Raw genomic sequence first — 24,599 nt, 5'->3', positions numbered from 1 at the left:
CCAAAGTGGAGTACTCATCTCCAAATAATCTGCTGGTACAACAAGTGGAGGAGATGGTGAGAAAAAGACTGAGCTTATTCTTCTTTATTTAAAAATGTGAGGAACGCATATCAAGGTAAACTATCAGACATCCAGATAACTCCAATCAGTTTCGCCACACTTATGTCCAAAACGTACATCAATGTGTGATACAAAGTACAAAAAGACTACAGCAACAAGAGATACCATAATTGTCTCAAAATAGAATATACTTGTATGCAAGCTTTAAACTCACATATGCTGGAAATCATCAATCCATAACCAGATTAATAACCATTAACATAAGGGCTACTCTCAATAAATATATTCAACAGTTACACACCTTTATACCCCTTCTCAAGTCTTCCAGCCTTTCCTTTTGTACAAAAGAAAGCAAACATTTTCCTTTCTGTAGCCTACCTTGGCTTTTCTGAGGCGTAATAGCTGTTCCCAGTGCATGATCTGAACAAAAGCAACATGCCTACCATCACTCTGCTGAAAGTTAATCCATACACTCTCACACACTCCCTGAATGCTGTAAAAAGAAGTCTCAAAGAAGGCAGGCAGCTTAAGACAGAAACCAATGAATCATTTAATTACTCAGCAGCTCCTCCCCAAACAAGGAAGAATTAGCCTGCCTTGAACACGTGTATGAAAAATAGCACCATGACATCATTAGAGGTATGGATGATATAAAGACACAAGCTTTCACTCTCTCTTTTTTAAGCAGCAGTCCAAAGAAAAACAAAGGAAGCTGTAAAGACTTGCCAGCAGATGGAACTCGAGACTGTCCTACCTAACATGCAGGGTTGAGAACTAAAACATTTTCTGAGCCAAAGACGGGGTTCGAGGCTAGGACTGAAAGGGCAAGTCAATACTTTTTAACTTCTGCCTTCACTCCCTCTGTGAAGGAAGTAAGTAATTTAAACAATAATAAAATAAAAACAAGTTTTTAGAGAATTGTTCAGTGCCACTCTGACCCACTATTCAAATAAACAGTTGTACAAACATATATAAATATTGTGTAGAAGCGCATGTCACTAAAATGTGTTTTTTGGGGAGAGGTTTTGTGGAGGAAAGGGGATTAGCGACTCTGAGGATGCGATTCTGATGGAGAGATATTTAACAACAACGACATTCAATTTATATACTGCCCTTCCAGACAACTTAATGACACACTCAGCAGTTTACAAAGTATGTTATTATTATTCTTACAATAATCCTCTTGTGAGGTGGGTGCGGCTGAGAGATATTCTGAGAGACTTGTGACCCAGCTGGCTTCATGGAGTGAGGAATCAAGCCCGGTTTTCCAGATTAGAATCCTGCTACTCTTAACCACTACACCAAATTATTGGCCTTGTGCCCCTCTAGCACTAACTAGTTCAGATTTGAAACTAGGTGGGGCTGAGGTAACGGCACTGTAAATCTGAGCTACCCAATTATCATTGATAACAAACTGAAGTGTATCAAAAATATGCTTTACAATCCATCCAGCCCTATATTTCTGCGGAAGAGAACTGTGTATACCCTTGCAGCTTCATTTTCACATTACGCTACAGTGGTAAGCAGGGACACCATTCCGCGGTTTTACAGACAACTTATTTGTGGCATTATTGAGAAAAGGAGATGGAACATGTGATCAAATGTGCTTCCTCTCCCCTCTCAGCTGAAAAGCCCAGGTGATCCTCTATACAGCTGTGAACTGTGGGAGACATTCAAAGTTCAACAGATTTAGCCCATGAGATTCTAGAAACCTTAGCCAAACCATTAGTCAGCCAGTGAGTAAAGACTGATACTACTTTGCAGCATAAATAACTTTATTTCCTCAAACTGGTGTTCTCTGTGAGTAAATAATTTCACTGCTCAGATAATAGCCCCTCAGTCATTTTGAGCCGCTACTTATACTAGAAGTTGCACAATATGGTCCACAAGTGGCACATACAAAGTTATGATTAATTTGCCCAACCCTGGATTTTAAAGAACAGGTTATTTAAAACTTTATACCCACCCTTCTCCAGCTGTCTGAAATAGCTTACACTAACTTGAAAGATAAAATTACAAAAATAAAATCACACTAAAAATACAGCAAAAAATCAGCTAGACAAGAATAAAAGATTACCTCATTGATGCTCTTAATTAAGCACCCCTTTTCAACAAAACAGCCTCAAATTTAAACAAAGCTTCCCTCTAGGTTGTCAAAATGAATGCTTTACACTTAATTTTATCCTAGGTCTTCAAATAGAGTGCACATAGAAGGAAGCAATCTCCATCCATTCATTAAGCACTTTACTGTAACAATAATATGGGGTGGACATACCCTGAAACCCACAAAATCAGTGTTCAGAATAAAATAAACATGTTTTGCTGAAAATTGGCTTGTGGTCATTGTGCTTTATAGAAATGACAATACAACTACAACTGAAAACAACTCCCTTGATGAGCAATAAGTTCTACATTAATGAGAGTGAAGGGCCTCGTGCATACTCCCCAAAGTAGGTGCTGCCAAATTCTATAAGCACGCATGCTCTTGTCTCTTTTGGCAACTGTGGTGAATTAGATGTTATTCTTCAAGAGGCCTGATTTGGTCAAGAAGCCATGAGCAGCTGGTCTCTTCTGTGTGTCATCCTGTTCATTAGCTCTCACTCAGGAAATAAACATGCACAGCACATACGGCATGAGTCAACAGCACTATAAGTAAACTACCTTTTTTAAAAAAATGGCAAGTGAAATCATTCTGTTTGGGTTTTCCCCTTAGAAGTGGTAAGTAACTCTAATTTTATTTGAAAACTTGGTATTCTTAGTTATGCTCCACTTCTTCTGAAACTGTGTGGGCAGAGCTGATAAACTAGTAAAGAAAGCAACACTGTGCACATGTGGGTGTGCTGCAGTGCATCCTCAGAGGCAGGAAGCGCTTTCAGATTCTGAAAACAGGGCCCAGAGCACCTTTGCTTTTAATGGTAGACAATTTAAGATAACTTTGTTTATCTTTGCACAGGACTAATTTGGCTCTTTAACAGTATTCTTTGGGACAAACTAGATGCAACATGGTGAGAATTCATGTGTACTTTATAACCCATCCACCCTTCCATGGGCAAAGAGAACTAAACCTTACTCAGTATCTCCTGCTTTACTTTGCTGCATTCTGTCACTTTAAGGATTATTCTCCCAGCTCAACCCCAATACTGGAAGTGAACTGGACTAGAACAAAAGTGAAAGCAATGAAAGATAATGAGGCAAAGCAAAGGAGGAAGTAGGATTTAGCTCTTTTTCTTCTCTGAACATTCAGGTTTCTGTTTAGCAAAACAAACACCACTTAGAATCATAGAGCTGGAAAGGATCTCTAGGGTCATCTAGTCTAACCCCTTACACAATGCAGGAAATTCACAACTGACCCCCCCTCAATTGCCCCAGTGACCCCTGCCTCATGACCAGAAGATGGCAAAACACCTCCAGGATCCCTAGCCAAACTGGTCTGTGGAAAATTGCTACCTGACCCCAAGGTGGCGATCAGCATTACCCTGGGCATGCAAGAAGGCCATGAGAACTAAGCACTGATGTAACCCATTCTGCCCTCCCCCTCATGATCTGCCCAGATTCACAGAATCAGCAATGCTGTCAGATTGCCGTCTAGCCTCTGCTTAAAAACCTCCAAAGAAGGAGAGCTCACCGTCTCCCAAGGAAGCCTGTTCCACTGAGGGACTGCTCTGCCAGGAAGGTCTTCCTAATGTTTAGCCGAAAGCTCTTTTAATTTAAATTTCAAGCCATTGGTTTTGATCTGACCTTCTGGGGCAGCGGAAAACAACTTTATATGACAGCCATTCTCTATATTGCAGCCCTTCAAGTACTTGAAGATGGTTATCATATCACCTCTCTCCAGGCTAAACATTCCAAGCTCCTTCAATCTTTCCTCATAGGACTTGGTCTCCAGACCCCTCACCATCTTCGTTGCCCTCCTCTGGACACGTTCCACCTTGTCTATATCCTTCTTAAATTATGGTGCCCAAAACTGAGCACAATGCTTTAGGAGAGGTCTAACCAGAGCAGAGTAAGAGTGATACCATCATTTCTCGTGATCTGGACACTATGCTTCTGTTGATACAGCCCCAAACTGCATTTGCCTTTTTAGCTACCATATCACACTGCTGACTCACGTTCAGTGTATGGTCTACTAAGACCCCTAGATCCTTTTCTTACATACTACTGCCAAGACCAGTCTCTCCCATCCTATAGTTATGCATTTGATTTTTTCCTTCCTAAATGCAGAAATTTGCATTAAGCTCTGTTGAAATTCATTTTATTTGTTTTAGCCCAGTTTGCCAGCCTGTCAAATTCATCCAGTATCTTTACTCTGTCTTTGACCGTATTTGCTACCCCTCCCAATTTAGTATCATCTGCAAATGTAATAAACATTCCCTCTATTCCTTCATCCAAATCATTTATAAAAATGTTGAACACAACAGGTCCCAGGACTGATCCCTGAGGAACTCCATTTGTCACTCTTCTCCAAGAGGATGAGGAACCATTAACTAGCACTCTTTGGGTGTGATCTGTCAACCAGTTACAGATCCTCCTAATAGTAATAGGATCCAAACCACATTTTACCAACTTGTCAACAAGGATATTATGTGGAACCTTATTAAAAGTCTTACTGAAATCGAGATAAACTATGTCTACAGCATTCCCCTAATCCAGCAAGTTAGTAACTTCCTCAAAAAAAGAGAAGGTTAGTCTGACATGATTTGTTCTTGAAAAACCCATGCTGGCTCTTGGTAATCACAGCCATCCTTTCTAAATGCTCAAGGACTGACTGATGATTTGTTCTAAGACTTTTCCAGTTATAGATGTCAAACTGATGGGTCAGTAGTTACCTGGATCCTCCTTTTCCCCTTTGCCTGCCTCCAATCTTTGGGCACCTTGCCTCATCTCCAAGAATTCTCAAAAATAAGGGACAGAGGCTCAGAAATTACATCTATGAGTTCTTTTAGTACCCTTGGGTGTAATTCATCTGGCCCTGAGGACTTAGAGCAGAACCACAAGTGACAAAAGGCACAGATTGGACACTTGTCAGCTTCCCTCAAGTTTTGATGGGAAATGTAGGCAGCCTGGCGGAATGTTGGACAAGTGACAGTTGAAAAGTCCATTGGACAGCAGTCAGAGAGCGAAGCTGCGAGACCAGGATGCCTACATTTCCCATCAAAACTTGAGGGAAGCAGACAAGTGTCCAATCTGTGCCTTTTGTCACTTGTGGTTCTGCTCTTAGTTCCATTTAAAGAAACTAGGTGTTTACGTATTAGCTCCATGCTGATCCTAGGCTGCAACTTCCTTCCCCCATTATGTGTTCTGTTATTGCCATGTTAAGAACCATTTCTCTCGAAGGAGAAGACTGAGGAAAAGTAGAAATTGAGCAGTCCTGCCCTCTCTTCATCGCCTGGTACAATTTTACTTTCCTGTCCCTGCAATGGGCCTACCATGTCCTTGCTCTTCTTCGTACTTTGAACATAAGCAAAGAACCTTTTTTTGTTGTTTTTAGCATCTCTTGCTAGCCTAAGCTTATACCGAGCTTTAGCTTTTCTAACACTCTCCCTACAAACATTGATTATTTGTTTATATTCATCCTTGGTTATAAGGCCCTCCTTCCATTTCCTAAATGAGTGTTTTTTATTTCGCAATTCATTAGAAAGCTATTTATGAAGCCACCGTGGCTTCTTTAAGCTCCTCCCATTTTTCCTTCTCATAGGATTTGTTTGTGTGCTTTCAATATTTCACTTTTAAGAAACTCCCACCCTTCTCCTTAAGCATTTCTGACCATGTGATTCTACCAGTTTGTTAAAATTTGCTTTCCTGAAGTCCCACCTATATGTCTGACTATCCACAGCTTTCCCTTCCCCAAGACTGTTAATTCCAAAATTACATGGCCACTGCTACCCAAGGTGCCCACTACTTTCACCTCGTCAACCAGTTCTTCCTTGTTGGTGAGAATCAAGTCCAAGATAGCCGAACTCCTGGCTTCCCTCTCTATTTTCTGAAAAATGAAGTTGTCAGCAAGACCAGACAGGAATTTGACCTTTTATGTTTAGCAGACTTCCAACAGATATCTGTGTAATTGAAATCTCCCATGACCACTGCGTCATGTCTCTTTGTGAACTTTATAATTTGTTCTAGGAGTTTCTCATCCAAGTCTTCTATAGCAGACCCCCACCACAGTATCGCTATTTCTTATTCCTTTTATTTTTACACAGAGACTCTCAACTTAATTTCCATGCTCAGATACATGTATTTCTTCACAAGTATATACATCCTTTACTATGCTACTCCTCCCCCCTTCCTTTCTTGTCTATCTCTTTTGAACAAGTTGTATCCCTCAATCCTAGTATTCCCATTGTCATAGATGCAGAGGAGTTAGCCGTGTTAGTCTGTGGTAGCAAAATCAAAAAGAGTCCAGTAGCACCTTTAAGACTAACCAATTTTATTGTAGCATTAGCTTTCGAGAATCAAGTTCTCTTCATCAGATGCCTGATACAGAGATTGGTCAAATACAGAAGAGGAGGAGAGAGAAGAGGCAATTAGGGGGAGGAAGGGGGAGGGTGCAATCAAAACATTCCTTTGCTAGTATATGTAAACATCTCCCATTGTGAGTGTCATTCTGCCAAGTTTCAGTAATGCCTATTGTCATAGTCCCCTTCCTGTATTAGGATTTCAAGCTCCTCCTGCTTGTTTCCCATACTCTGTGCATTAGTGTAGAGACATTGGAAGCCATGAGTTATATGCCCCAAGGTTTTTGTTTCTGTGCTAATGTTTCCTAGCATATGTTTCACTCCCTGCAGGTCTTCAGTGTTCCCTTCTCCAGTTACACGCTTTGAATTTTTGTCTCTCTTCCCAATAGGACTTAGTTTAAAGCCCTCCTTATCAGGTTTGCAACGCTCTTACCAAACATTTTTTCCTACCCTCGTGAGGTGCAAACCATCTCTTGATAGAAGAGCTTCATCTTGAAAGTGTAAGCCATGGTCCCAAAAACCATGGTTACTTTCTTCCATGTGCCTGCCTCTTGTATTGGGTGCTCCTCCAAATCCTGAGATACCTTTCCCTCCTCTTCATGTTGCCCTCTGAAAACCGCTTCATGCGTTCTGTCCATGTACTCTCACCTTCCCATATTAAATTGAGTGTGGACAAGTGTGCCTTAAGTTCCTGTATCTTCTCCTTTAGTAGGGCTACTACACTTGCTGCAAGTGTAGCTGTTGTTACCCTCAGGTAAGAATACAAACATGCCAGACTAAATATGTCACTGCCTCAGCTCTTTCACTAGCCATGCTGCTGCAATCCATTTCAGAGGTAGTTCAAGTTTTATGGCACTTCCCTGATAATTCCCCTGCTAAACTGCTCAGAAGACAATTTGTAAAAGGTTGGCAAAAGGGGAAAAAAGCCTAACATCTGTAAGGTGTAAGAGATACTCAGCTTCTAACAGGGCCCACAGGCCAGACGCACAGGCTAAGAGCCAAAGGGAAGAGCGAGGAGGAGCCTAATTCAGTTCAAGGCTCATCCGGCGGGGGGAGGGGGGCAGCAGTTAGCCCCAGGCAAAACAGACACTCTCCAATTAGCAACAATCACCCTCCTCAATTAGTTCCAACCCAAACAAAAGACACAAACAGAAAAAAACACTTTAACTGGCTCCACTTTGCAGCAGGCTCTATGCACACCCCCAAAACACTATCCTCCCACACAGTAACCTCAGTTAATTCCCCCGAAGTAGTTAAGGAAGGCAATGGAAAAAGACTCACTGCTCCAGCAGTGCTTTTTCCTGCTCCCTCTCAGAACCCAGATGGCTGTGATGTGCCATCTGCTATAAAGGTGAACAAGTTTTCCCCTTCCCCCAATCCAGTTGCATCTAGTTTGGCCCTGTATCCTGGGCACTACTCTTTATGCTGCATTTGTACTTCTGATTCTTCAAAGTTTGAAAATTCATATACATACACACACACACACACATATTCTGAAGAGTGCTTTATGCAAAGCTGTAAGTTCAATAATAGAGTTCTATAATTACTGCCTTCAGCTGAAGCACAATTCCATCCACATTTCATAGCTACATAAATCACCAGTTTACAGCTCTATGTCTGCAGACACCAGTTCCTTCAAACCACATCTGTTTGGTAAGGTCAGATAACAAACCACTGTTGACTAAGCAAGCACATAAGAGATGTCTGGATCATTTTGTAGTGACAGAAGGACTAAGAAATGTTCTAGGTAGCAAAAATGTTCATCCTAGAAGACTTAAGACTCCTGAGCTATTATCACAAAGTTGTCAAGGCTATTAAGGCAAGGGGTCATGGATTTTATCACTGTCTGTGAGTTATGCATTGTCATATTAGCCATATCTATAGCCATATCTTCTATCGCCTAGGAAATTTACTTTCAAAGTCACTTAGATGATATTAAAACAATTAGCAGGCCTCTGTTTAGAAAATTCCATGGAACTGTCCTTCGATATTATACAGCAATTAAATCTTCCACAGAAGATGGAAAGAGAAGGAATAACATTTTCTAAAACCCACAGTTAAACTGATTTCATTGAGGGGGAAAATATAAATAATTAATTGCGGGGAGGGGTAGTGAAAACAATGCTCAGCCTAAGCAAAACATTGTACGTTCCCCGGAGATCGCTTCGATCAGCGAATAAATATTTACTTGTGGTCCCCGGCCCTAAGGAAGCCCGCCTCACTTCAACCAGGGCCAGGGCCTTTTCAGTCCTGGCCCCAGCCTGGTGGAACGCTCTGTCAATGGAAACCCGGGCCCAGCGGGACATATTATTGTTCCGCCGGGCCTGTAAGACAGAGCTGTTCCGCCAGGCATTCGGTGATTGAAGGGGGCGGTGCCATGTCGGCCTCTCACCTTTGGGGTGGGGGAGGGTTCTCCCCACCACTGCACTTTGTTAATTTGTTTTATTATTTGTATATTGATTTTAGTTCTTGTTTTTATTGATTTTAACTGTTCACCGCCCAGAGCCCCTGGGGATGGGCGGTATATAAATTGAAAAAATAAAAATAAAAAATAAAATAAAAATAAAGAGCTTCTAGCCTCTAGGAAGACTCATCTAAATAAAATAATCTTTATTTATAGGGCTGCCTATTTTTCCATATCGAAAAACAAACGTACCCAGATGATCGGAAAGACTTTTAGCAATAGCCAACAGAAAGTAAATAATACCTTAAGTGCATTCTTTCCATCTTTCTAGGGAAGGTTTTTCATTACAATCTAGATTTTTCAAAATTCATATACATGATTGAAATATCCCCAGGTATTTGAAGCAGTAATCTAAAACAATGATTTCATTATGTAGTGCTGTAATCCTATGCACCTGAAACTGTTGGCACAGAGCTATAAAATTCTGAGCTATCCATACATTCTTTTAAACATTAATTTAGTAAATGAACAAAAAATAAACACCTAAACTCAATATTTATGTTGAGATTTATTTAATCTTCTAAAAAGCACACCATCAAAAAGCTTACTTTTGGGGGAAAAAATTCTAATTACAAGCTTTCTTCCCTACTGGTCAAAGGGAGCAGCCCCAGCGCCAGGGCTACTGGCGCCTGAGGCCACCCTCGCATGCGCCCGGACTGCGTGATGATGTCATCACGCAGTGCCACTGGGGCCATTGGCCGGCAGGTGGCTGGAGTGGCATGAGGAGGCTGCCCGCTCTCCGCACGCCACCCCAGCCACCTGCTGTCCCTGGCCCGCGGCTGCTGTGCCCGCCCGGGGGCAGCATGGTGCGCGCCTCCGCCCCCGGCACCCCCTCCGGCCCCGTGGCCCCCGCCTCAACGTTGGCGCCGACCCTGAAAGAAAGAGTCACAGAAACAGTAGCCAGAGACACCATTATTAAATGGTTTCAATTAGCTCATCATAATCCTGATGTGCAGAAGAGTGAAGCGCTGAAAACACATTCCTGTAATTTTGACATCATTTCAGATACCACTCAACCAGATAGTCGGAGTGGGATGTTATCAGAGTATTGATGACAATAATTCTACAAAATAATAAAGAGTCCAGTAAGACCTTTAAGACTAAGGTGCTACTAGACTCATTTTGCTACTACAGACCAACACGGCTAACTCCTCTGGAACTAATTCTACATTTCATTATTTAACTATGCTGGAGTATTTGGTCTGTGAACAGTGGGCAAACAGATGAGCTCAAATTGAATCTTCTTATCCTACTAAGGAGAGATTTTTGGACTCTTGGAGTCCTCTTAGGTCCTCTTTTCCTTCCAGAAAGCAATCAGCAGCAGTGACCAGGAGTACTGTTCACCTGTTGCATTTATTTTATTGATTGAGACCTTTTTTAAACAAAAGAATTCCTCAAAACTTAAGCATACTTTTACAACCTTGAGGTTTGATTGCTGTAAAGCACTTTTATGAGGGACTGACCCTTGAAAACTAATTGCAAGCTTTAACTAGTACACAATTTCCAAGTTCCCCTCCCGATGGGGATGGGAGTAGTGAGAACAAAATCAGGTTTTGCACAGTCTGCTTGTGTACTTTCATGTCCAATTCAAAGTTAGTTTGAAAGACGTTACTAGTCTGGTATCAAAATTAAGAGACTATTTTTCCCTGCATGAACTGTACAATAGTTGAGACCTGCTGAACAAGCCCTGTTCCTTTTATCTTCCTTATGTGAGGTGAGATCATTAACACCTAGGAGTAGAGAGGGGTACAAAACGAACCATGGAACAAAATTCCATACAGAATGTCTGGTTCGTTTGCACCGAAACACATGTTCCACGGGAACGTAGGTTTATGGAACAAATGAATTTTTCCAGCCGTTTTGTGGCCGGGTTCACTGTGAAACTGACAGCCCATTTCTCCTGCTGCCCGGGCTGTCCGTTTCACAGACCCACAGTGTGGGGTCTGTGAAATGAACAGCCCGGGCAGCAGGAAAAATGGGCTGTCAGTTTCACAGACCCAGTGCTGGAACCAGCACGGGGTCTGTGAAACTGACAGCCTCTTTCTCCTGCTGCATGGGCTGTCAGTTTGTCAGTTTCACAGACCCCGCGCTGGAACAGTACGGGGTCTGTAATACAGACAGCCCGGGCAGCAGGAGAAAGAAGCTGTCATTTCACAGACACCTCCCCCCTGCTGGTTCCAGCGTGGGATCTGTGAAATGACAGCTTCTTTCTTCTGCTGCCAGGCAGCAGAAGAAAGGGGCTGCCTGTTTCAAATGCCCCGCACCGGCTTCAGCAGCTGGTGCAGGGCGACTGAAATGCCACGGAACAACGAACCACGAACTGGGAAAAGGTCAGAAGTTTGTGGTTCGATGTTCCGTGGAATGCTATGAACCACAAATCATGTGGTTCAAGGGTTTTTTTTTGTTCCGTGCCCATCTCTACCTAGGAGCAAGGCCTTAATTACAATCACTCCAGGTTATGAAATGGCCTCCCAATTGAGATTGTGCGGCATTCCATAAGAATGCAAAACTCACCTGTTACAAGTGGATGGTGGACACAGATATGGAACAGTTCTAAATTCCTTTTCTTTATAGCTGAATGGTTATGTAATGTTGAAGAATTTATTATATTGTAACACACTTATGATGTAAGCTACCTGGAAAAGTTGGGATGTAAATACAGAAACCAGGAAGTGAGGAAAGCTTACCTCATTCAATTTGCAATAGCATCAGTTACCTTTGAGTAATTAAATATTAGGGTTACACATACAACTGCATGTGAGAACCATAAAGAAGTATCATAATGGCTTCTCTATTATGGTTTGCAGACTATGGACTTTACTGGTTACAGCAAGAAAAGTGATCCTTTGAGCTTCCTGCTGCCTTTTTTCACCTGATGGAAGGGGGAGGAGAGGGTTGGAGCAAGTTGCTATGGGATTTGGGTTTTCCCTAATCTTTTTCCCGCTTCAGTAAACCCAAAGCAAGACAACCGAATCTTTTTACAGTGCACACCCCTATACATGACATTACTAATCATTTTGGCGGTATCTCAAAAGGTCATTTCTAGTTCTCCTCTATGGGAGTGTTTTGAGAGCGATTCCTATACCACGGGCCTTTGAATTATCCTGATATCTAACAGCAAAGGGCTGCCCCCTTGGACTTTAAACATCCATATAACGAGGCTAGTGTGAATATAATTTAGGGTTCTGCAAACCTGGGGAATCCTAGATTTGCAGAAAGATCTGTTTTAAAATGTTGACTGGTAACCCGCCTCCCACAACTGTTTGTACATGTTCAGGCGTGTCTGGGGCCATTGAGACAGACCAACCTGAATGAAGAACGGCAGTCAGGGACCCACATCTCCACTCCGAAACACCCCACCATGGCAGCAATGTTAGGGTTGGGGAACCAGATTCACCTGGTGTTGTAGCTGGCAGCAGCCCCCAATACCTCCAGGAGCAGCCACAGCAGGTGGACATGAGAAGTGGTGAGCGGTGAGCCCCAGCCTAATTCAGAACTGCAGCAAGGCCTGGGACACTTGCTGGTGACATCAGCAGAGGGCATCCTGTGTGGCTGATGTCGACAGCCTCAGGAAAGAAGCTCAGACTTCCCTGGGTGGCTGATAGAGTGGTGACCAGGTCATCCAGCCATCCCCATCCTGCAGTCAACAGCAGGGGCTGCGCAGCCCTGATGAAGGGGTATGGATGGAACATAGGGGGGCAGTCCTGAGAGAACAGAGGCAGGGCTGGGCCGAGGCAATCCAGCAGCCCTTAGCCTAGATATTTTGCCTCACCATCAGGGTGGGGTCATGTGAGACTGGAGGAGGGAAGATAAAAGAGAGCTCTGACACACAGCCAAGGAGCACACAGGAGAACTGACTCTGCTACACAAAAAACAAGCTCTAGACAGGTCTGTAGGTGAAGCAACCCAGTCTCCCTCTCCCATATCTGAGGCCACAAGAACTGCAAATGTTAATAGCATCATAGTGCAAGGTAGCCCCACCTCAGGAGGAGCCTCACAAGACAAAACAAAAACCCACTCACAGTCTGAAATTTGGGTGGTATATTGGACAGCAGTGGACACTACCACCAGGACAGGGGCAAAATAAAGGAAGCAGAGCCAGAGTTAAGAAAGCAGGAGGGGAAGCAGAACTAGAGCCAGTGAGAGGTGCAAATCAGAGATGGGGAGGGGGGAGGGCAGAGCATGATTTCCTTCTCAAATCCTTGCTTGTTCCCATTTTACACACTGTGATTTCAAATTGGTCCAAGAAAAATCTCTCTCCTCCATTTTCAGCCCCTAATACTTATCTCTATGAGGTTTTACACTGGTTGAGGGGAAATTAGTATATGTAAGAAAAATAAATTTGCTATCTGAAAATCAAAACCTAAACAAAATAAATACCCATTACTAAATCAACAGAAAATGCCACAAGAGTCATGTAGAACGTTCATTTTGTGACACTTTCTGTTTAAAGGATATTTGCTTAGATTTTGATTGTCAAATGGAGATTTTTTTTAACATATACTCTTTTTTTCCAGTTTTGGCTTTTCTTGGATTTGGGATTGCTTGTAGGTTGTGTATCCACCCCCCCCCCCCCGAGGAACACCTACACAGATTTTTTTTTTAAAAAGTCCATCAGAAAAGTAATTATTCGTGCTGGTTCTTGTTCACATGTCTTTTCCAGAAAATACATATGGATTTTTAAGTTCTGGCCTAACATATTATTTGATCCAGATAGATGTTACAATACCACACAGTTTAAAAAAAACTAGTCATTTTTTCAGGAAAAAGTTAAGCTTTGTTGTTCTGACAATGGCATAACAGGAACTTTCCAAGCAAAACCAGAATTGGTTATAATATTTATATAACTATTATAATAGTTTATGACTCCTCTGGAACTAACTGGCTTGGACACTAGGGCTTCTGAAATAAAACAATATATGCCCACCATATATCTAAGGCCGTTTCCTCACATCCTTAAAATAGTGGCACACTCCCAGAACGCGGGTGGCTTCTTTGCGTAATTTTTTTTTTTAACGGATGCAGGGTGTTTTTTCAGCACATCTCTTAATAAACTAGAATTTAGATCTAGAGTCCTGGGGGTGTTTTCTTCCTCCACTCAGTGCTGAGATGCACATGCTTCTGGTCAATAGCATGTTGGTTTAACATTTATAGAATACACGTAAAGGTTTCTCATAGAACCCCTTAACAGGATTTTAAATATTGGGTGTTAACTTGGAAGTCTTATCTTGATGAAGGCAATGAAAGAATAAGAACTGGACAGTTCAGGGGGCCATGAAATTAGCCTTCTGTCAAAAATATCTGAAAGTGCTCTGGTTATGAGTGCAGTATACTAGTAGCTTCTGAACAAATCATTTAAAAATGATGCAATGTTACATGGAATGAACTTGTTGCTCCTTAGTGCAGCAGTCTATTATACTGATGGGGAGAGTGATCCAAAGGTGGAGGAGTTAAAGCTTACCCCATCATGGTCAGATCATTATCTGAGAGTTTAAACTTACTGCTTCCTCTGTCCTTCATGGGGGTGGTGGATCCATTAAGATGGTCCATCCCAGGCACCTGATAGATCTTGGTGACTTCCTGTCTGTGCTTGGGCATTTCCTCACCACGGCTGCTGATGATTCCAGCAAGGCCCTGACTGCTCTCTGGAATAGGGAGATGGCCCAGACTACTGATGCAATCACACCTAAGCGTCTTCTCCCCTAGACAAAGCCAAGCAGTCTCCATGGCTCCTGGGGGACATGATGGCGATGAAATGGGAGGTATGACAGGTAGAGCACTGCTGGCAGAAAACTCAAAGCGAGACTGATGGAACACAGCATAAAGCCCATATTAGAGCCTATTCTGTTGCAGTGATGGCAGCAAAAAGGCATTATTTCTCCATCACCACTGGATCTGCACATAATCATCTACAGAATTGGACTCTAGACCACACAATGGCTTGTTGTGATCATTTTGTTACTTACTTTGCAGACTCATCCACTCTGAGTTAGATGTCAGCGTGGATGCATGGCCAGATGATGTGCTTCTGGCATCTGCTTGTCCGATTTATATGGATACCTTTCAGCTTGTGGAACTTGCGAATATGAACAGAGACTGACTACCTCCGTTCTTGACCCTTGCCCTTCCTGGCTGATAAAGACTGCCAGAGGAGGACTGGTTGACTGGGTCAGGAGAGTGATAACTGCTTCTTTGAGAACGGGAAATTGTACCACCCATGCTCAAGGAGGCAGTAATTTGATCTGTGTTGAAAAAAACCCTCCCTGAGCCCTCCTATGTTGAAGAACTTCCAGCCAGCCTCCAATCTTCTATTCTTGAGCAAGGTGCTAGAGCCGGTGGCTGTTTCTTAGTTCCAGGGGCTCTTAAAAGAGACTGATTTTCTGGATCTGTTTTAATCTGGTTTCAGGCTGGGATTTGTTTAAGAGACTGCCTTGGTCACCTTGGTTGATGAACTCTATCAAAAACTAGACAGAGGGACTGTGACCCTGCTAGTCCTGCTGGATCTCTCAGCGGCCTTCGATAACATTAACCATAGTATCCTTCAGAGTCTCCTCAACCCTGGGACTAAGAAGCACTGTGTTATTGTGGTTCAAATCCGATCTGGGTGACCAGTCCTAGAAGTTGGTACTCCTGTTCTATTCCATTGCCACTGACCTAAGGAATCCCACATGGTTCAATATTATCACCCATGCTGTTTTATATTTACATGAAGCCACTGAGAGAGTCATCAGGAGGTTTGGGCTGCAGTGTTACCAATATGCAGAAAATACCCCACTCTACCTTTCTTTTCCACCTAATTCCAAGGATGTTTCGAACTGGTGCTTGGAGTCAGTAATGGGTTGGATCAGGGCAAACAAGCTGAAACTGACTCCTGACAAGACAGAGTTTCTCTGGGCTAGTAGAAAGGCAGACAAGGAACTTAAGAAATCTCCTGTCTTGGTTAGGGTTATACCTCCCTTGAAAAGCCAGGTTCACAGCTTGAGAGTGCTGCTCAATGCAGCAGTCCCCTTAGAAAACAAGGTAGCTGCAGTGGTTTGGAATGCTTTTGCCCAGCTTTGAGTAGTGTGTCAGCTGTGTCTGCTGCTGGCTTAATCAGATCTAGCCACAATGATCTATTCTATACTATTCTATACCTTAATTACATCTCGACTGGATTATTGCATTGTGCTGTACTTGGCACTATGCTTGAAGATGATTTGGAAGCCACAGCTAGTGCAGAATGCTGCAGCAAGACTGCTAGTTGGGGCCAGCTATCACGAACATGTGACCCTGATATTACAACAACACTGACTACTAATCTACTCCCAAGCCCAATTCATGGTGTTGGTTCTATCCTATAAAGCTCTACATGGCTTAAGATTGGGTTATCTGAAAGCCTGTCTTCTCCTCTACGTTCCTGCCCAGGAGTTCAGATCACAGGAAGAGGTCCTCCTAACTGTCGCATCAACCAAAGAAGCTCATTTGGAGGGTATGTGAGAGAGGATCTTTTTGGTGTAGTCCCACAATTGTGGAACAATCTCCCCAGAGAGGCATGTCTGGCCTCCTCTAGCTTCAGGAGGCAGTTGAAGACTATTTTATTTAGGACAGCGAACGAAGTCTACCAAACCAGGTACACAGCCTCACAGGTGTGTCCTAAATGTGCTATGTGCTTTAAACTAGCCCATAAGGTTCCATACAGAGCCCAATTCTTAGTCTATAGCTAAATTTCTCTTTAGTAGGATGCAAAATTATTTCTTGTCTTTATGTAAAGAGGCCAACTAACCAAAGAAATGACTCATTAGGGCTGTACCAATTTCAAATATTTCAAGAACTGATAACTTAAAGTGCACAGACAACAGCTCAAAATCTAAAGGCAGTATTAGTTTAAAAATTACAGACGTTCTATCAGCAACCAGTTACTTGGCTTGCTTCAGGAGATCTTTACTAACAGCTAATTTAGATGCAAGCTTTAGCAATACATTAAGATGTAAAATAAATGTGTATTTGAATCTTAGAAATGATTCAGCCCAGCCAGCATGAAGATGTTTGCTGTCGTTTGTCATTATGTGAATTGCTGAAGCCCTTATCCATTAAGTGTGTGTTATATGCCGTCAAATCGCCTCCAACCTCTGACAACCCTGTGAATGAAAGACACTCCACTTTGGATTGTAATTTTTATCAGTCTCAATGTTGTGGCTATTCAGTACGCTGTATATGTGCAATTGGAAAAACATTTTTATTTGGCATTTTGCAGTGGTTTACCTTTTACTGTTTAGTTCATTTGGGATAACATCTGTGTGCATGCAAAAGGAGAATCAGAAAGTGGCTTTCACTCTCATAACAACAGTAAAGAGAAAGTACTGGGCACATCCAATCACTACACCACCAGGAGAACACAAATGTAAAATTCACACCAATTAAGTGATCATTATTGATGAGCGAAGCATAGTATACGCTGCTTATAGGGTACATGCAGCCCATGACTACAGTCCCCATATCAACATAAAAGATGAGCTGGAATCTCAATTTGCAAGGCCAGGTTAGGTTAACAACAATATACATCTACTGGGTAATCTTGGGCCATTCACACACTATCAAGCCTAACCTACCTCACAGGGTTGTTGTGAAAATAAAACGAGAGGAGAGGAGAATGATGTAAGCTGCTTAAAAATATATCAAGTGTGCTGGAAAAATAATCAACATTTAAGAACTAGCTGTTTCATGTCTTTTCTTTGGACCTTATAATTGTTTATTTTTAATCATAGAAGAAAATCTCTTGCATACAGTTTAAATCAGAGGTCTCCAACCCTTCTGAGCATGAACTCACCTTCGAAATTCTGAGACACAGGTTAGTGGGCACAACAAGAAAATGCCTGCTACAGGAAGTGGAGCCAACAAAATGTCAGGGAATGAGACCATCACGTAATTCTGTTAGTAACACTTCGACATTTCAGTGAGAAGCACTATTTAACAGGATTTTAAAATGAACCTATTGTTTAAACTATTTTTTTTTCATACACACATCTTCCTTTCAGTAAAGATCCTTGTGTGGTGTGGGTAGAAGCAACTTCTAAAAAGCTGCACAGCCAATCAGATCTCCGACCAGAAGCTCAGCTGGGCAAATGCTCCACCTGGCCCAGCTCAGTTTCTAAAAACACTAGGAAAGGTGTCAGCGGGCACCATGGCACCCATGGGGGCCATGTTGCAATTGAAATGCAACAACTTACGCATGTAATGGCAAGACAAAGTTTGCCAATTCTAATATTTTAAGAAGTTTTTCTAAAGTATTATATTTTGGTGTATATTAAGACACTTACAGAACCTTATGAATGTGAAAAACAAAACTAGCAGTGGTGCTCAAAGTAATAATACCAGAGAAACGTGTATTTGCTTAGCTTAGTATTCATATGCTGGCAGCTTGCAATGTTCCCTCATTATCCAAGGAAAACATTATGGTCATCCAAATAGCTTTTGCACCCTCTCCTTCTCATCTGAAAGCTCCATTTCAAATTTATTTACCAGGAGGTCTTACTGAAATCTTTTGAGGGGAGGCTTCTCTCTCTCCTTCCCAGCTACCTATTTGGAACTTTGCAGCGGTAGGTCCCAGGTGCCAGGGATTCTTGAAAATGCAGGTTGGATATATGCTGGTGTGACTGCAATCAAGGTGCCAGATAGGAAGCAAGTTCTTCCTGCTGCTGTTGCCATCACTACACAGTCAGATGGGTAAGGAAGAGATGATCAAGAGATTTTCAAAACTCTCACTTTCCAATTGGATCTTGAATTTGGAATTGAGTTCATAAAACAAAGAGCCATCTTCTAAAGAAGAGAAAATCTCGATTCAGTGAGCCCACTTCACATAGAACTGGAAGCACTCATCACTAGATAAGGGCACCAGCCCAGTGTAAGTTACATTTGTTTTGCATTTGGAATTACTGACTCGGCTTAAGTAACTTCATACAAATCAGAATCAATGCAAAGAGATTCTCATACCAAATCTGTTATCCAAGATACACAAACTTGGACCACCTTCAACTCTTCTATTTTACCAAGTGGTCTCCTCTGTTACGTCTGCATTTAGCAATCTTCATTTATACCTTGTTATGCAAAGCCTTTATGTTGCTCTCCGTTATATTTATTGCAATGGTGAAAAAATTATTTTGTACATAGAATTCACTAGCATTTGACTAGAGTGACAGAGACGGACTAGAAAATCATCACACTGTCATAATGCTGGATGTAACGTATATTTTCACATACAACCTCATAATAAGAGGAACCTACAGAGGCACAAGCATCTCTCAAACTCTCTGCCCTCCCCTCAACCACAAGATATGGAATAAACAGGCAAAGTATCTCAGGAACTGTTTTTCTGACACCAGTGCTGTGAGGAATGTGTCTTCTGTTACAGGGGTTTCCCCTGAGGTCACAAGGGTCTGTCACAGTCTCAATTCTCCACATTCCCTCCGTGATGGCAACGGATGCCAAATAAATTGCCAGGCTCTGCATGGAATAGATCAGCTTCTCTCCAGGATTAGAAAAAAATCACAAGCACATGCCTGATGGATTGTATAGTATGGAAGGATTGCTGCCTCCCTCATTTCCAAAGAAACCTGCGGACATTTCTTAACTTTGTGAAACAGCAGATAAAAACACACACAACACTTTGATGTAAAATGCTGAGCACTTTTACTGGTTACATGCATTATAACATTGGTTTCCACCCTTTTTGATATGGTGACCACACAAGTTCAAATTTATTTGGTACAGTGACCCATTGATTTATTGTCACATGAATTTTGGACTGTAGGTGTTTGGAGCTGCCATCGCTTTCATGCATTTTAACTGCAAGTTGGTCTATTTTATAGCTACTACCAAGCAAACATTTACTTAATGCACCTATTAATGTGGAATTTGTTGAAATATTTATTGCATTTATAAAGCTATTCACAATGTTTATGCAAATGTGAGAACATAACTATCTGATTGCTTATATAGCTTCATGAGCTATAAAAATTAACCTAAAACATACAGATACACGTAGTGTTAGATATAACAAATTAAGAACCTTTTAATAGTTTTATTCACAATAAAGTTCATTTTGGCTAGTGTTAGTGGGTAAGTGGGCATTGGATGGCCCTGTAAGTGTGGTGGAGAGAGCCATCATGTCATAGCTGACTTACGGTGACCCCTGGAGGGGTTTTCATGACAAAAGACTAACAGAGGTGGTTTGTCATTGCCTGCCTCTGCAACCCTGATCTTTGCTGGAGGTCTCCCATCCAACTGCTAACCAAAGTCGACCATGCTTAGCTTCTGAGATCTGACAAGATCAGGCTCACCAGGGCCATCCAGGTCATGGCAGCCTTGTAAGTAAGCCCCAATAAATTAAATAGGATCTACTTCAGAGAAACACAGAAGCAGAGGAGGTTTTGCCAGTTCCTCACTTGGGCATACAGAGCCAAGGTCCCAGTCCCAGCCACCACATTTACTTCTCTAAAGAAGAGCTTGAGAAAACAGAACATGGAAAAGAGGTTGAAGTTTACTTGGATCATATCTCATTTAGTTAAATAGTAAAGAGTCCCATAGCATCTTTAAGATTAACCAACTTTATTGCAGCATAAGCTTTCGAGAGCCACAACTCTCTTCATCAGCATGCATCTGATGAAGAGAGCTGTGGCTCTTGAAAGCTTATGCTACAATAAAGTTGGTTAGTCTTAAAAGCACTACTAGACTCTTCTATTTTGCTACTACAGACTAACACGGCTAACTCCTCTGGATCTATGACCTTATTTAGTTGAAAGCTTCAGATTCCATACCTGAAGCTTCTTTCTCTTACAATACTGTCTTAGAATTTTACTTGGGGAAAATTGAGGGTTCCCCCCCCCAAAGCAATGGCTAAACTTTCCTAAGCCAAGTGGGGGAGGACAAGGTCCAAGCAGCTCACTATCACCCACTCACTCCTGCTCCCAATGCAGCCTCCAGCCTCCATCTCTCTCTGCCTCTTCCTGTCAGTTGCCAAATGAAGGGGAGAAGTAGAAAACAATTTTGCTGCAGCAGAAACAATGTTATGTACTATGACAAGAATGCCCACTGGGAACAATGGAAGATGCCTGAAGGCCCCCATTGGGTATAATGGAAGCAAGGAATGCAAAGTGACTTGCGCAGACTCTATTACAGAACACAAGAAAATGCAGAACAGATTTTGAGAAACATGCTCTGTGCTTGGAATGACAGCCCTTGGTAGTAGCTTAAGTATTTTGAGACTGGAATGATACCCACCAGAGTGAAATGATCGTCCCTGGGACCATACACACTGCTCTAGGACTGGAGTGACAGTCCCAGGGAGGAATGATAGTAACCTGGGAGTAGAAGCAGGGCTTCCTGAGATTGGAATGAGAGCCTCTAGAGTGGGATAATGCATAACATGAACACAGAAGATAGGAAAGAAGCAGACCTGGACACTGTGGAGCTTTAAGAAAGAAAACTGAGGAGGAAAAGGCTCAAGATTTATATTGGTCAACCACGTAGAATCAGATGGCAGATACCAACTTCATGATGCTAGAAGGAAAAACAGCTCACATGCAGGATAACTAATGAGATGGAACTGACTTGGGGATCACTGCACAACTTCCAGAAACATCAATAGCATTACACTCTAAGGTTTGTAATTACAGTTGAAGAGAACTGATTCTAATCCCAGGGTCCATCAATCCACTCTGGGGAGCTGTCATTCTAGTCTCAGAATACTTATTCTACTCCCAAGGACCACCATTCTACTCAGGAGCTGTCATTACAAGCAGGGTGGATTTGATTTAAATCAAACTGATTTAAATCACGATTTAAATCACTAGTCATTAAGGCTTGATTTAAATCATAGTTTTCTACATAAAGAGTAATTCTTGCTGGTATAACTTTAATATGCAAGTAGATGCCTGCCTTACCGATAGGTAAAGGAACTTCATTAAAGTATTCCCAAACTGGGTCTCTTTTACGGCCTGCTGCCATTATAGGTTTTTTCCTCCAAGGAAAGAATGTGATAAACCTCAGGTCATACACACAAAAGATCCAAAGACTTGTGCAGTATTGTGCTCAAAAAGTTTCACTTTCATTTTGTACTGCTTGCCCCTCCCTCCTCACGCTTAGTTTCTTCTTGTGCAGATCTATTCCAAACAATCAGAAAAATATTGTTTCTGTTCACTGAACTTCTTGAAACTTAGCACTGGAGGGGTTGATTCTGTCTTCATAGGTTTGTAGAACAATAGGATTAAGGTCTTTTTCTCAACTCTGTTCATGTTATAACATTTTTGCTGTGAAGAAGAGGCATGTGATCTCTGCTGAGCTGACACAAATTCAGTTTTGAGAACTGCAAAACCAAGCATCTCTGATAATATCTTGTAGGCAGAGAAACTGCCCAATAATCTTACAAAAACCTCTGGAAGAGCATGACATTGTGAATGGATTAATGGAATTTATTTACCAAAAAAATTAAACATATACAGCCTTATTCTACATAATTAAAAACTAATCTTTATTTCATGATGGAATAACCTTTGGATGGTAATATATTTTCCTCAAAAAGCATTTTATTTAAAAAAATCCGATTTAAATAAAAAAAATCCAATTTTTTTGATTTTTTAAAAAAATCATTGATTTTTATCCACCCTGATTACAAGTCCAGAGCAGGTTTCTCAAAACTCATTCTGCATTGTCTTTGCAACTTTTGTGTGCTGTAATCATGAATTTCAAGGGAGCTCATGCAAGCCGGCTGGCATCCCTGGCTTCTATTATATCCAGTAGGTCTTTAGGTACCTCCCATTATTCCTAATGGGCAATCTTGTCAGTCATTTTAGTACATCCTATACATCACGCAATAAGGGGATGGGGACAGCCAATATAAGCCTACAAGACCCCCCCCCCCCCGTAGCTCATGACCCACAGGTTTGGTAACGCTGTATTATCACACACAAGCAGCTGAACTGAGACTGTACATCAACTTTCCTGCATGATCAAATTTATTTAGAAACCTGGCATTTCGAAGTGCCTGTTTTTTAACTGTGAGCAAAAAAAGTGGAGGGAAAGCTGAAAAGCATTTTAAAGTGGCATGTATGAATTTGGCCTAAAAGGGGAAAAGTTAAGATAATGGCCAATTCCCCTTTGGATGTTTTATTGCATTTTTATTATGTATTTATTCTTATATAATGCTCTGACTGATGCTATGAGTGTGTCTTTCTACACACTAATAATAATGATAAAGGAACTCAGTTCACTGAGACTGAACTCACCACCTCTGCTCAGAAATAAGATCAGCTTAGTATCCTAGTAATTACTGGGGTCCTAGTAAAACTGCTTAACTACATTTAACCTGTATTGTAGGGCAGCAAAGAAATCAAGTCAATTATTTTCCAATATCAGTGCACCAAAATGTAAGGCCTAAAAATGTTATTCTACTTCCTTCAAGAGCACTGGATTTTCAGGATAAGAGAAGTATCAACGGTTTAATAGGCTGGTGTACATAGACTCTACAAGACAAGAGAAGTTATTGTTAACAAACATACGGATGGAAAAAGATTTGACGTTTTCATGCTTATTTTTATATATGTTAGAGTAGGATGCCTGGTGTGGCAGCTTTGAACGCTCAAGACGACTAGAAATTTTATTTCTAAAGGTCACTCATTCAATAAGGACATTTGCCCATCTTTGCTCCTTTGTCCAGTACCAAGGGATGATTCTGCAGTATGTTTATGTCTCCCATGAAACGCACATGATACAGCTGAAAAAGCAAGCCAAGCATTTGCATTGAAAGATTTGCCTGACCAAAACATCCCCGACACATTGATTTTACTAATCCTATCTCCTGCAAAAGAAAGCACCACTTATAATCAAGATCAATGCTCACTCAGATAGAAGGTTTGCATATTTCCATGCTTCTTAAGAACACGTTAAAATGACTTCAGGATTATAATAAGCAGCCAAGCTAGCAAAGGAGGGGAAAACTGCATTTCCAATAATATCGCTTATTAATGAGGTCAGTTACTACTGGAGCTATAAATAGAGCAACCAAATAGGAAGCAGTTATCCTTTTCTGGATAATCTCACCTTGACAGGCTCACAGAAATGCTTTTCACAGCACACACAGGTACAGCAGCACCACATAAACATTGCCGCATGGTTCGTCTGCAATGTCCTGCCCAGTGCTAGGAACTGCTCGGACTGTCTCCCAGACTACTTCATACATCTGTGAGCCTGAAAGAGCGCTGGGCACTTGCTGTATAAACAGACCATTTGCCAAAACAAGGAGTCCTGTGTGTTCCAGCATCACTGATGCAAATGAACAGTTACATTGAACTCCAGCATGGTATATGCCTTGCCTCCAATAGAGAGCATTTATAAAAAAATGCAAGCTCACTAGGGCTTGAATTTAAAGATACAGAGCACACAGCTCTAAATCCATTTATTTTTTATACTGTGTGTTCATAATGTGGTGCTGCAGATAGCCTGTCAGACTATTATTTGAGACACCCTGATTCAAATCCCTACTCTGCCATGGAGGCTTGCTGGGCCAGACACACTCTCTCAGCCTAACCTATCTCACAAGGTGGTTGTTATTAAGATAAAATGAAGGGAACAGCAATGTTGCAAGCTGCTTT

At 41.7% G+C, this 24,599-nt stretch overlaps 1 protein-coding gene across 3 annotated transcripts in view; it reads right to left on the bottom strand.

The window, feature by feature from the left end:
• The window catches only part of TMCC1 (transmembrane and coiled-coil domain family 1), a 156,695-nt gene that overhangs the window by 14,555 nt on the left and 117,541 nt on the right, over positions 1 to 24,599 (bottom strand). The window contains exon 1 of one of the 3 annotated variants that reach the window (XM_054977092.1): positions 439 to 520. The exons of 1 other annotated variant lie outside the window; for it this stretch is intronic. In XM_054977092.1, the coding sequence (XP_054833067.1) occupies positions 439 to 477 (39 nt within the window). In that variant the 5' untranslated portion in view covers positions 478 to 520. Of the gene's footprint in view, positions 1 to 438; positions 521 to 24,599 lie in introns of those variants that run through there. One more of the 3 variants, XM_054977094.1, reaches the window with a different exon arrangement.

This window comes from Eublepharis macularius, chromosome 4 (assembly GCF_028583425.1).
Source record: "Eublepharis macularius isolate TG4126 chromosome 4, MPM_Emac_v1.0, whole genome shotgun sequence".
NCBI classification, from domain to species: domain Eukaryota; kingdom Metazoa; phylum Chordata; class Lepidosauria; order Squamata; family Eublepharidae; genus Eublepharis; species Eublepharis macularius.
Note: the sequence above shows the minus strand (reverse complement) of the source record. Positions and strands in the feature narration are given on the sequence as shown.